The following is a 13,670-nucleotide window of genomic DNA, read 5'->3' as shown; positions in this document are numbered from 1 at the left end:
CATCCGATGATGTGGCACAGCCACACTATGAATTTTTTTTTTTTTTTTTGCCAATTTTGGCAGAGCCCAGATCCAGACATTGATTTTGCCAAATTTTACAAGGAAACTTCTTTAATCTTCACTCTTTTGTTTTTTTTGGAGTAAAAGGAGAATTTTAATTATTTTTATTTTTATTTTAAACTCTTTTTAAATAGTAAATTTTTCACTATTTTTTATTTAAAGTTAAAGCTTTCAAAATGTTAAATTTAAAACTTAAATTTTTTATTATTAAAAAAAATTAAAATTTGAAAACAAAATAATGTAGCATTTAAGGGCCCGTCTGGTAAGTTAGTAACGTTATTTAAGTGTTATGGAAATACATATAGATAAAAAAGTGTAATGAAAATACGTATTATGTTTTTGTTTAGAATTGTTATATATAGGGAATTGCCTTAGTTGGGGTACGTTATTTCCATAGTGGCTTTTTCTTCGAAGGTGATCTCCATCAGTTTCCAACTTGTTCATCTAATCTGGTGTACATTGCTTTATGATATGATGTGTTGCTATTGTTAGGAAAAAATTCTATATAACTGTTGTAAGGACACGATTTGTAACGACCCTTAACAGTGTTGGGTTCGTACGTAAAAAGACCCAAACAATATCATTTATAAAGCGTGGGTTTGAAAGGTTAGGCCTTGGTCACTAGACGGTGGTTTTTCATGGTGTTCATACATAGTTAAATCGTGTTCACCCTAGGAGTTTTTCTCCTGGAGGCGGGCTGGGAGGCTTTGGTTTTTGGCCATTTTTCCCAGCCCCCTCTGTGGTGCATTAATCTTTACATTATATAGTTCGGCTTAGTTGATTTTAGCCTTCCACTTGTTGGTCAGGCAGGTGCCTACTTCTGTACTCGTCCCATCAGCTGTCCCTCCTTACTTTCTGTTAGTTGCGATGATCGAAGTCATCCTACCCAGGCGTCTTTTCTCATTAACATGGTCAGAACGCAAGCTGGTGCATTTAATGCAAAAGGGACGTTTTTACCTTGAACCAATTTTGCACCGTACCTCCACGTAGGCCCCATTCTACTCTCATCCCCTTCAAGGGGCTGTTTGGGGATAGCCTTCATCGAGGCGTTACTCTTCCCATTGAAGTCCTGGATTGCCGAGGAGAGGGTCGTCCTCAGTTGTCCCCCTTAACTCTTTGGCCTTTCATCATTCGTCCTCGGCACACACCCTCCTCGGCATGGGCCCTGAGCCCTAATAGAACGTGGGCCGGATCATAAGCTCCCCGACCTCACAATAGCCCCTCAAAATCCTGCTATCCGACTCCTCGGGCGGATAAGAGGGTTTTGATGACATCAGACATCTGCCAATACCTGTCAATCCTTGTCACCTATCGGTTTCCAAGACTTTCCATCTGCCTGAGACACGTTCCTAGAGCCCTTGGAAGGCAAAACGTGGCCTCATTAAATACGGACGGTTATGTGTCTCCCACGTTCTACGGCATGATGAAGATCGAACGGTGGTGATCCCTTGGTCTTTATGGGCAGGAAAATTTGTGCAGTTTACCCTAGAAAGTATAAAAGATTTTTTGGAACAGATCCGCCTCTTCAGTTTTGCACTTACGAGTTCTAACGCGTACACCCTGGGTTCATCTGAACTTTCGTCCAAACTCAAGTCTATCTCCAGCACAAAAAGCCTATCCGAAGCGTCTTTCCTCTTTTATGTAAGTTTCCTGCTTTCATTGACTCGTGCTTTTTCTTTTCTGGGTTTATTTTTCTCTGGTTCCCTTTCTTCTCCCGTCGCTGGTTGAGTTTATTTACTAAATCATAGAGATGGCCAAATCGAGACTGAGAAAATTAGTTGATAATGAGGAGGCGATGAATAAGTTCATTACCGATTACAAGATTCCTCCCAACGTAAGTCTGAGGCATTGTAAGATGGGGGAGTGGCACTATAAGAGGGAAACGGGCGAGGTAGTAATTCCCGTCCTCGCCTTTGTAGAGGGGGGTATGAGAATCCCTATGGGGCCGGTAACGAGGGGTTACCTCAGGCACTTTCGATTAGCCCCCACCCAGTGCACCGGCAACATGTTTAGGATTCTGGGTTGCGTGGATACTTTAAACGAAAAGATGGGGGTTAAGTTTGACCCACCATGACGTGAACTGGTGCTATAATCTCCAAGATTTGAAAGGGAAATCCTACTACATGAAGACGAGAGATGAAAGGGTTCGACTAATTCAATGTCTCCCTGATTCCAACAAGGGGCCTGATCGTCTCCGGTGAATGGTATGATGGTAATCCATGCCCCATAGTAGAAGGAAAACCAGGTGGGGTATAGGGAATGGAAGGGTGCTAACCCTTTGCGCCATTCCAATCTGATGTGGTTCGGTAACTAATCATGCATATGTGTTTTTCTTTTGCAGATCCACACGCTTATCAACGGCATTTTCATTTAGTTAACTGGGTGGACTTGGAGACCATTCTACAAGCGACAGTTTTTGTAAATGACGAAGATGGTCAAGTCCGAGCTGCTCACAAAATATTAGGGTACGCTCCCGTTCAGAAGTCATTCGCGGACCCTAGGCAAGTGATCAGCAAGAGCCGCCCTCATCTTCCAAAAATTACTGTGGTTGAGACAGGATTTCTAATCTCCGACACACCATCTGTCCCAAGGAGCATCCCATTGGTGGGCCCCTCCTCGTCTCATCAAATAACGGAGGACGAAGGCGAGTTAGATCAGTCCGATGAAGGGTTTAGGGTGTTTGACCTAGCCAACCAATCCGAGGATCCTCCTGGTGATATAGGTGACCCAGCCTTGTCCGAGGCGGAATTGTCATCAGTAGGCACATCTTCTCAAGTCGAGATGGGACTCAAGAGAAAGCCCCCGACCACCCTGCTCGAACTCCGCGAGGGCCAAACAGGGAAGGATGCGCAGGGACCGATATAGCCCAATGCTCCCTCCCTACCGCCTCCGCCCCAGGCTATCCAGACTAGGTCATCCTCCTCAAAGTCACAGCCACAATCCCCTCGCCCCAAACTTCCTACTTCTCTCCCACTAGCTCTGCCTCCTCAACCGGAGAGCACTGATTCAAAGAGGAAGAGGAGTCCGAAGGGTAAGGAGACCGTGGATGGGGGAAAGTCCCAACCTTCTAAGGAGAAGGAGGAAGCCCCGCGTGCGAAGCAGTTAAAGATTGGGCACCAAAGTAAGGGTAAAGAGACCGAAGTCCAACCTTCCCAAGGCAAGGGGAAGGGGATCAAGGCCCAATCCTTGCCAAGCGCCTGGCTTCCCGCCCCAATGCTCCACGGAAGTCCACTGTTGGAAACCGCGTCCATGAGGGACCTTGGAGATGGCGAGGGTGGTTACGTGGCAGACGCATTAGGGAGAACCATGCTACTTCCCACTGACATGGATGGGTTGAAGAAAATGAGGATGCAGGAGGTCTTCCTCAGTACGAAGAGGTACCTGGGCATGGTAGTGCTCTTTGAAACCTAAAATTTTATTAACTCTCACTCCCTGTTTGTCATTTACGATGTATTTATTTCCCTTGACAGGCTCTCCAGGCCACCTATAGGATGGAGGAAGAAGTGAACAAGAAGAGTAAGGCGGCCGAGGATGAACGCTCCAAACGCTTAATGGCCGCGTGAACTCTCCAGTCTTCTGAGGAGGACCTCGCCAAGGCCAAGGCTGCCTTAACAGATGCAATCCGAGAGAGGGACAACGCCTCGGCGGGCTTGGCTGGCGCTCAAAAACAAGCCGAGGACCAAACAAAACGTCTGCTAGAAGCCGAGGATCAGTTGCAAATAGCTAAGAAGCTGATCAAGGATTTAAATAAAAGATTGGTCGCAGCAGAACATGATAAGGGTGTGGCGAAGTATGCCCGTGACGAAGCCATAAGGGCCAAGCGGGAGGCCGAGTTTGCCAGAAACGAAACTGAGGCTGCCAAGGAAACGGCCGAGGATGATGGTTATAATGAAGGGGTAGCTCAAACCCAAGCCATCCTTAAAACCCAGATTCCTGAAGTATGCAGGCTTTACTGCTCCTAGGTTTAGGAAGAGGCCTTGAAGCGAGCTTGGGTGAATGATTCATCCGGTTTGTGGAAAGCGGAGAACATATTCTACCCCACAGCCATTCAGGAGGCCACCTTCACCAGCTCCACAGCTGTGAGCGATCCGCCCGAGGAAGAGGTCACTCAGTCGGAAACCGTACAGGTCGGCGCCTTTCCTGGTGAGTCGCTTAAAGAGGGAGAGCTTCAGGGGGTGATTGAAGCATCTCAGCATAAAGATCTTGAGATATCTAAAGAGGCTGCTGAGCCCGTGGTTGACACTCAGATGCCTAATGTCGAAGAGCCAGTCATACTGGCCCAGCCCCTACAGGCAATTTCCCTTGTTGTGGTCCCATAAAGCACCAACGCCGATCCTGCTCAGCCTTCCCCAGAAGAAACTGCCCTCCAAGGCACTGAAACTGATCCCGTTCCCCCTTCCCAGGACGTGGCCGAGGCAAATTTAAAGAAGTAGAAACCCCGGCCAGGCTTCGTACTTGTTTTTAGTTTAACGATTAACTTGTTTCTTTGTTATTTTGAAAACTTTTTAATCTGCTAGTAGATTGAACTTGTTGAACACGTATATGAAATTGAAATTCTTTTCTTCCTTTTACCTTTTGGTTACTTGTTAATTGCCTTTGCCGATGCTTACTATTGTTTATGAGTTTTAAACTAATTATCTTAACACGTATGAATAATTGGGCATGCGATGCACTTAGAATCATGTTTCAGAACGTTAGCTTACCTGTGCCTGTAGAGCATTGAACTCATGTCTGACCCTCATTCAATGGAGATATAAGCATCATCCAAGATGTCACGTGTAGTGTAAGGTCCTGCTTAGTACCCAGGTTTCTTTAAAGTAGTTGGATCCCCATAGGTTTGAGTCCGAGAACCATGTAATACCCTGGTTCTGTCCAAAACTTGATAGATATTTAAGTAGTTGGTTTCTTCATAGGTTTGAGTCCGAGGACCATGCAATACCCTAGTTCTGTCCAAAACTTGATAGATATTTAAGTAGTTGGTTTCCCCATAAGTTTGAGTCCGAGGACCATGCAATACCCTAATTCTGTCCAAAACTTAATAGATATTTAAGTAGTTGGTTTCCCTATAGGTTTGAGTCCGAGGACCATGCAATACCCTGGTTCTGTCCAAAACTTAATAGATATTTAAATAGTTAGTTTCTCCATAGGTTTGAGTCCGAGGACCATGCAACACCTTGGTTCTGTCCAAAACTCAATTTTTTCTTCTAAGTAGTTGGTTTCCCCATAGGCTTGAGTCCGAGGACCATGCAATACCTTGATTTTGTCCAAAACTCAGTTTTTTGCTTCTAAGTAGTTGGTTTCCCCATAGGTTTGAGTCAAAAGACCATGCAATACCTTGATTCTGTCCAAAACTCAGTTTTTTGCTTCTAAGTAGTTGGGGGAATTAACCCCTCGACTATGGCCTGAGACCTTGGTTTTAGGGGAGTTAGATCCTCGGCCAAGCCCCTAGAACCATCCACACGACTGCCGCTATGAAGCGTAGCCCCTAGTAAAGAAACATAGCCCCTAGTGAAACTTTATACTAGAACACTGCAACCGGCTTCTAAGTAGTTGGCTTCCCCATAGGTTTGAGTCCGAGGACCATGCAATACCTTAGTTCTGTCCAAAACTCAGTTTTTTGCTTCTAAGTAGTTGGGGGAATTAACCCCTCGACTATGGCCTGAGACCTTGGTTTTAGGAGAGTTAGATCCTCAATTAGGGGAGTTAGATCCTCAACCAAGCCCCTAGAACTATCCGCGCGACTGCCGCTATGAAGCGTAGCCCCTAGTAAAGAAACATAGCCCCTAGTGGAACTTTACGCTAGAATACTTCAACCGGCTGTTAGAAATGACAAGGGAACTATCTCGACCTATCGCCTATGCCAACACACAAGCCTCCCCACAGACGGCGCCAATTGTAAGGACACGATTTGTAACGACCCTTAACAGTGTTGGGTTCGTACGTAAAAAGACCTAAACAATATCATTTATAGAGCATGGGTTTGAAAGGCTAGGCCTTGGTCACTAGACGGTGGTTTTTCATGGTGTTCATACATAGTTAAATCGTGTTCACCTTAGGAGTCTTTCTCCTGGAGGCTGGCTGGGAGGCTTTGGTTTTTGGCCATTTTTCCGAGCCCCCTTTGTGGTGCATTAATCTTTACATTATATAGCTCGGCTTAGTTGATCTTAGCCCTTCACTTGTTGGTCAGGCAGGTGCCTATTTCTGTACTCGTCCCATCAGTTATCCCTCCTTGCTTTCTGTTAGTTGCGATGATCGAAGTCGTCCTGCCCAGGCGTCTTTTCTCATTAACATGGTCAGGACGCAGGCTGGTGCATTTAATGCAGAAGGGACGTTTTTACCTTGAACCAATTTTGCACCGTACCTACACGTAGGCCCCATTCTACTCGCATCCCCTTCAAGGGGCTGTTTGGGGATAGCCTTCATCGAGGCGTTACTCTTCCCATTGAAGTCCTGGATTGCCGAGGAGAGGGTCATCCTCAGTTGTCCCCCTTGTCTTCTCGGCCTTTCATCATTCGTCCTCAGCACACACCCTCCTCGACATGGGCCCTGAGCCCTAATGGAACGTGGGCTGGATCATAAGCTCCCCGGCCTCACAACTGTGAATAAATTTTAATAAATATAGTGGAAGCATAACTACACAATAACACAAAGATTTACGTGTAAACCTTTTCTCCTTAAAGGAAAAACGACAGCATAAACTCCAAATAATTTCACTGTATTAAATAAAGATTACAACACTTTTAGATATACAACTTAAGCAAAAAAAAAAAAAAAAAAACTCTTTTTCTTTTCCCTCATTGCTCTCCTTTTTACTGTATATCTCACACAATTTTTTCATACTCTTTCTATTTTTCTCTCTCTTTTGCTTGCTCTCACTCATGCACTGCTTTAAGACTGCACCAGTCCTCACACTCTGGGACTTGTACTCTTTCACTCTACCACAAATGGCCGAATGGCCTTTTCCTTTTATTTCTTTCACCTTTTCTTCCTTTCTTCCTTCCACACTCTTCACATCAAATCACAATAAATGCAAGCCACTTACTTTAACTTTGCTTCAACCAAAATCTCTTTCTTCAGCTCTCATTGGCCGAATGGCCTTAATGCATCAGCCCCTAATTTCTTCTCTTCTTCTCCTTAACGTGTCCAACACGCCTAAGCCAACTAACCCCAATAACTCATGCTGACTTTTTTATATAATGAAGAAAATTTAAGAAACATGAAAGACAAGCTCATTAAACGAGCATGCCTGTTACAAGTAGGCTAGACCACGGTGCAGTGCACCCAACAGCTGTTTGTGATTAAAAGGTTGTTTAGACCTTCATTGGTTTTAATTATTTCAAAATTACCAAATAATTTAATTAATCTAAGTATGCAAAGATCCAATTCAATTTTGATGGGTAGTATGGTTTTTAGATTTGGATTGTTCAATGAACCGTTAGAGGAAAAGTTCAAGATTTTGGAAATCAGATCGAGGTCGAACCGCGATGATGTTATAATTAATTTAATAATTATTTAAAATATAAAATAAATATAATAAATTATAACAAATAAAAAAATTTGACTAAAATAATTCAATTAAATGTCTATTACAAGTGGGCTGGACCATGGTGCAGTGCACCCAACAGCTGTTTGTGATTGAAAGGTTGTTTAGACCTTCATTGGTTTTAATTATTTCAAAATTACCAAATAATTTAATTAATCTAAGTATGCAAAGATCCAATTCAATTTTGATGGGTAGTATGGTTTTTAGATTTGGATTGTTCAATGAACCGTTAGAGGAAAAGTTTAAGATTTTGGAAATTAGATCGAGGTCGCACCATAATGACTTTATAATTAATTTGATAATTATTTAAAATATAAAATAAATATAATAAATTAGAACAAATAAAAAAAATTGATAAAAATAATTCAATTAAATGTATTTTTCATATAATGTGTAATTATTTGGTTATTTATATGATTCCATAATGCAATCAATTACATACTAGTTACAACAACGCGTTATGGTAAAACTTTGTTTAAAACAATGTGGTAAAAAGCAACTTGAGACTTGAGGGATATGGTCATATGTGAATTCTTATATCCATCATTTTATTTTTATAATAATTAGATAAGAATGAGGGCGCTCTTGGCTTGACATTGTTTATTCTTTAAATGTATATAAATTTATAAAATAAAATGCTAAATTGCTAATTTTTTTAAAAGTATGAATGATTAATGTTTATATATTTAATCAGGTAATGGTATAAATAGTTAAATACAACTTTTATTGCATGCAAAAAAGGCACGTTAAGGACAACACACAATGAATAGAAAAAAACATATAAAAAGTCTATCATCTAATAGAAAAGTAAAACACGACATTTCATTAAATATTCCAACCTACTCCCACTTCTTTCTTTGCCTATATTTCGGCATTTCAATTTCATACCATTACCACCACCTCATTTCCCTTTTATTTTGTATTTTGAATATTTTCTCATTCACACAACTTCTAGTCTCTGACTCCTCCGTTTTTACCCTTCTTACTTTTGAATTTCTTCTCATCTTTATCTTCACTTTTATCATTTTATGTTTTGTCTTCTTTGTTATTCTTTCTACCGGCGCTTCTTCTCCACTTTTCAATCTTAGTTTTCTCACCATAACATTTTTGTTTTGTTTTTGGTTTTGTTGTAGATGTAGTATGAATCTTGACAGCAGACAAAACTCCGCTCTTTCGATCTTTTTCTGCCTCACCATGCAGATGATATGAACTTAACCATTTGATTACATTCAAATTTAATGTACCGCAGTAGAATGTCAACATCTATGTATAAAAAGAAAAATGTTTAAAAATTATACAACTGTTGGCCATTTGTAAATAAGTTTGATGAATTTGTGAAAAATAGCAAGTAAAGATTCTATTTGAATACCGCTTATTCCTAAAAATTGAAAATTTATTACTGAAAATACTGTAGTAAAATAATTTTTAAATTATGAATAATACCTGTGGGACCCCGATTTACTTCTTATTGCTGCATTTTATGTACTTGCTAATCCATGAATGGTGTATGGAACCCAGAAAAAAAACGCATAACGCAAATTATAAGTGCTTGGCAAATGCACGCAAAATGTCAGAAAGAACGTCATTCTTGTAACTGTAGAAGCATGCAAAGTTTGTAGCTAAAAGAATTTAGGAGTGCAACGTGTTTATTTGCCTCAAGTGCAATCAGAATCATCAATTTTAACTTTTAAACAACTTCCAAGAGAAAAAAAAAAATGGTATATCACCAAGTATCTAATTAAATTACATAGTAAAGAATTGCTGAGAGAGAAGGTGACAAAATGAGAATGAACTATTCCTACCATGCAGTTATTATGAGTTGATCTCAGAGAAAAGAGGAGTAATTTTTCATGAGCCACCTCCTAACATGAACTGGGTTAAAGAAAGCATTCTCTTGACTCTCGAGATTCTTAAACTAACACGCATATCCATTCAACAATGTCTAAATGCCCCCGAAAGAGGGGCCACATGGCTAATAACCACCAATAACATCACAATCGAAGGTACAAGTACACTTCAACTAAATTAAAATTACATAAGATCTGTTTGTAAATTTACATTATTGAAGCTGACAATGATGGTGATGAGAGAAAAGGTAATAAAATAAATCATCTAGACCACACCCACACATATATTACAAACGAGTCTTGACACTCATATATACATGTGCAGCTCCAGTAGACAGACATTAACACCAAGGTAAAAGAAAACTATTAAAGGCACTAGATAGAACCTCTTCAACTTCATGCAATTGCTAAGTGAAATTTACCATCCAGGTTAAATGTATCGCTTTCAGTGGCAATCTCTGCTACTTCCTGATATGTAATTTGAAATATGACAAGAATTAGTAATGATTCTTAGCACGTGTAGCGAATAAAAAAAAAATGTGAACAAGAGTAAAAAAATAAAATAGAGAACAAGTTAATGAACAAGACCGAAATAAATTGCCACATAATGGCAGAAATAGAAAATACTCAAGGACGCTTAAAGATGGACCTTATCATAAATTTAATAAATGGACCCAATCATGAATGTGGAGGAGAAAACACAATTCTTTGTGCTCCGAAGTACTTAAGAATTACTCAACAACAACAAAATATATCTAAAATCACGGGAAAAAGAGCTATAGATGACTTACTTTGTTAACCTCACATTAAAAGTGGTTACGCCTGTCTTTGAAACATCCTCCAAAATCTTGCCTTGTTCACCGCCATTGTTACGTATAGCCAATCCTTCATGTTGTCCAATAATAAGAAATAAGAATGTCTCCATGACCGCTTTAGAATCAAAGAACTGCACATGCCCCAAAAAGCTACAGCAAATCCAATTCCTGCTCCAACATAAAACCGTTTCTTGAATTCATCTCTATTGTCCTCGTAATCTTCAGTACTGCCATTGTCAGTTGGTAAACTTTGGTTTGGTGTTTCTTCACCTGGACACTTTTGTTTCAGTGGAGGCCCACAAAGAGCCCTATTTCCAATAAAACAAGTTGCATCAAAGCCTTGGAGTTGAGTGCCTGAAGGAATTTTTCCAGATAAATTGTTGAAAGATAGGTCTAGGTAGCTCAAAAACTGTAATTCTGACATACTTGATGGGATTACGCCTGAAAACTGATTCCATGACATATCAAATGATTCTAACTGCTTCAACTGACCAATTGTTTGCGGAATTTCTCCAATTAAGTTGTTTTTGGATACGTTCAGTACAACTAACTCCAAAAGGCTAGTGATTTCAGTAGGAAGTTTTCCTGTCAAGTTGTTACTTGAAAGGTTAATGATCTTTAGCAATCCAAGATTTCTGCCAAACTTGTACTCCCTTCCTTTCAATGCAACCATAGCACTGTCAACATAATCTCCAATATATTCATTTCTGCTAAAAAAAGGACCCTTAAAAAGATTAGTCGAAGAGTTAGCTTTGTGAGCCATGGCAGTGAAATTATTGAGGCACTGTGGTATAGTTCCAGAGATGTCATTTAAAGAGAGATCCAGGATTCGTAAATATTTCAACTTACATGTATCCCATGGTATGCTTCCACTAAACTTATTGGAACGTAGGATAAGAACAATCAATTGTGGCAGGTCTTCTGCAATCCATGCTGGTATTTTTTCAGAGAATCTATTGTTTCCCAAGTCCATAAATCTCAAGTTGCTACAATTTTTCAAGGAATTAGGAAAATCTCCAGAGAAAGTGTTATTATGTAGACTCAATGTCTGGAGATTCGACAAGAAGCCGAAAGAGCTTGGAACTTCCCCAGAGAAATTGTTGTTTGCCAAATTCAAGATAAGTAAATTCGGCCAATCCATAAAACAATTAGGAAGTTGCCCAGATAATAGGTTATCAGATAGGTCTAGAAAACCCAACCACCCATCATTGATTTTACAAAGAGGTGAAAGTGGCCCTGAAAAGCGATTTTTGGAGAGATTCAAGGAGCTGACATTACTTGAAAAAAGTGGTAGTGGACCCTCTAAACGGTTAGCACTCAAATCAAATTCTAGTTCACTCAAAACAAATTCTGGTTCAAACCAACTCATTGTCGACACATTAGGTAGCTGTCCATGTATTTGGTTGCTAGAAATATTTAAACTATATAATTTAGGAGGCAAGTTCGCAAACCACTCTTCTGGAACGGTATCAGAAATTTCAGCATTGGAGATGTCAAGGACGGTAACATTCCTTTGGGTTCGGATCCAATTTGGAAATCTAGGCCCTAACTTACAAGATCGCAAATATAATTGTTGCAATTGGAAAGGGGGAACCCAATTGAAGTCAAATTCAAGAGTAAGAGAATTACCAGATAAGTCCAATGACAATAATTTGGAAAGATTTGAGAAATGTGCTTCAGAGATGATTTCCTGCAAATAATTCAAAGAAACATCCAAATGCTCCAGATTATGAAGGTTTCCAATGGTTTTGGGCATAGTCCCATTTAATTTGTTGGACCAAAGATAAATCTCTTTTAATGATGGAAACATTGCAAAATCAGGCAATAATCCCCATAATTGGTTCCTTGCTAATTCCAAAACCTCTAATGAGTCCTTTGCACATCCAAACAAGTCATTGATATGCTCAATGAGTTGTCCATTGAGATTGTTCCCTGACAAACCCAATTCACGTAAAGTACATATATCCCCAAAGAATTTTGGAATGTCATTAATTTCATTATCACCGAGTTGCAGACTTTCAAGAGAAGTAAAAGATTTTGAATGATTGAATTGGGAAAAAGATGAAAGACTCGTTAGAGGAAGATTACATGCCGACATATCCAAGGTTTTTAAATTAGGGAGACCACTCACAACTTCAAGCCAATCATTGGCACCACTGAGATTTGTTAAACTTAGGTCAAGATCTTCTATTGAAGACATATGAGACAACCATTCGAGATTTTCAGATTTTGTCAAATTATTCCAGCCAAGATGAAGATATTGGCCCACTAAGATTGGACGAAGAGAGACCTAGGTGTTCTAAGTTGCTTAGAGAACCAATGAACTCTGGGATATGGCTATAATTAAAATCATTGTCACTGAGATCCAAATAAGGCAATTCAAGTAGTGAAGGACTAATCATACCTCCCAAACCATCGAAACGAAGCTGAACTACATGACCTGTTTGGTTGCTGCAGTGAATTCCTTGCCAGTTGCAGCAATTCCTTTTTTCATCTTCGCTCCCCCATGAAGAGAGACCGCCATAGGGATCACTACTGATTCCTCTTTTGAACTCAAGCAGCGCTTGTCTCTCACCTTCTGGAGTTGGAGTTGTTAGCATCTCCAACTCCTGGAATGAATCCGCCAAGGGCTAATCTCATCAAGTGCACTAAAACGAGAAGCGTTAAAAATGTATGAGGAAGCTTAAAGGACCTTCCACCCAAGATCATAGTCATGACCAACAGATCACAATTGATATGAAGAAGATAAGGATGAGGACAACACGCACATGCAGACACAGTACGGTCCCGAAGCAAGGAAGACAATTTCGTAACGTACCGGCCGGTATATTTCGTACCGGTGCGTACATCGGTACAGAAACGGTGGTGTTTCGTACCGTACCGGGATATATACCGGGTTTCGGCCGGAAATTAGATACCGATTTGGGATCTCTTCACCTTGGCCTTACACTGGTGATAGCAAATCTAGCTGGCAGTGAACAACGGCACCGGCATTGAAGCAGTGAAACGGAGTTGAATGCCTAAGCTAAGACCTAAGAGAGAGGGAGAGAGATCAAATCTGAAAACATGTTTTGGCTAATGGAAGGGAAAAATCTGAAAATATGTGTGGTGGGAAGAGCAAGTCACTTGAGAGAGAGTCTAGGAAGTTTAAATGGTGTGAAATAGGAAGTTGTGCTGGACGGTAAGTTAACGTGTGTGGAATAAAAAGCTGACAAAAGTACTTTTTTTTTTTTTTTTTTTTTTTTTTGAGGAGAGCTGACAAAAGTACTTGAAAGATGGAAAAAATTGAGATCTTTGGTTTTATCACCCATAGTTTTTCTAATTATTTAATCTTTTTCTACCAACTCCCTGCCACGTAATATCTTTGTTCCTTTTTTTTATAATAAACTTATAAATAGTTTATTG

General features: G+C 40.2%; 1 protein-coding gene across 3 annotated transcripts; it reads right to left on the bottom strand.

The window, feature by feature from the left end:
* Nucleotides 1–9,480: 9,480 nt before the first annotated feature.
* On the bottom strand, nt 9,481–13,424 carry LOC115960409 (receptor-like protein EIX2). 3 transcript variants are annotated; one of them, XM_031079294.1, is made up of 3 exons: nt 12,670–13,424; nt 10,242–11,955; nt 9,481–9,918 (listed from the first exon to the last, which is right to left on the bottom strand). In XM_031079294.1, exons 1-2 carry the CDS (start codon nt 12,679–12,681, stop codon nt 10,267–10,269), a joined length of 1,701 nt encoding a protein of 566 aa, XP_030935154.1. In that variant the 5' UTR covers nt 12,682–13,424; the 3' UTR covers nt 9,481–9,918; nt 10,242–10,266. The 3 variants fall into 3 exon arrangements, with proteins under 3 accessions (XP_030935154.1, XP_030935153.1, XP_030935155.1); XM_031079293.1 differs by having other exon boundaries at nt 10,242–13,424; XM_031079295.1 differs by lacking the exon at nt 9,481–9,918 and having other exon boundaries at nt 10,885–10,975; nt 11,115–13,424.
* Between the last annotated feature and the right edge of the window lie 246 nt (nt 13,425–13,670).

The sequence above is a fragment of the Quercus lobata genome, chromosome 9 (assembly GCF_001633185.2).
Source record: "Quercus lobata isolate SW786 chromosome 9, ValleyOak3.0 Primary Assembly, whole genome shotgun sequence".
NCBI lineage: Eukaryota > Viridiplantae > Streptophyta > Magnoliopsida > Fagales > Fagaceae > Quercus > Quercus lobata.
Note: the sequence above shows the minus strand (reverse complement) of the source record. Positions and strands in the feature narration are given on the sequence as shown.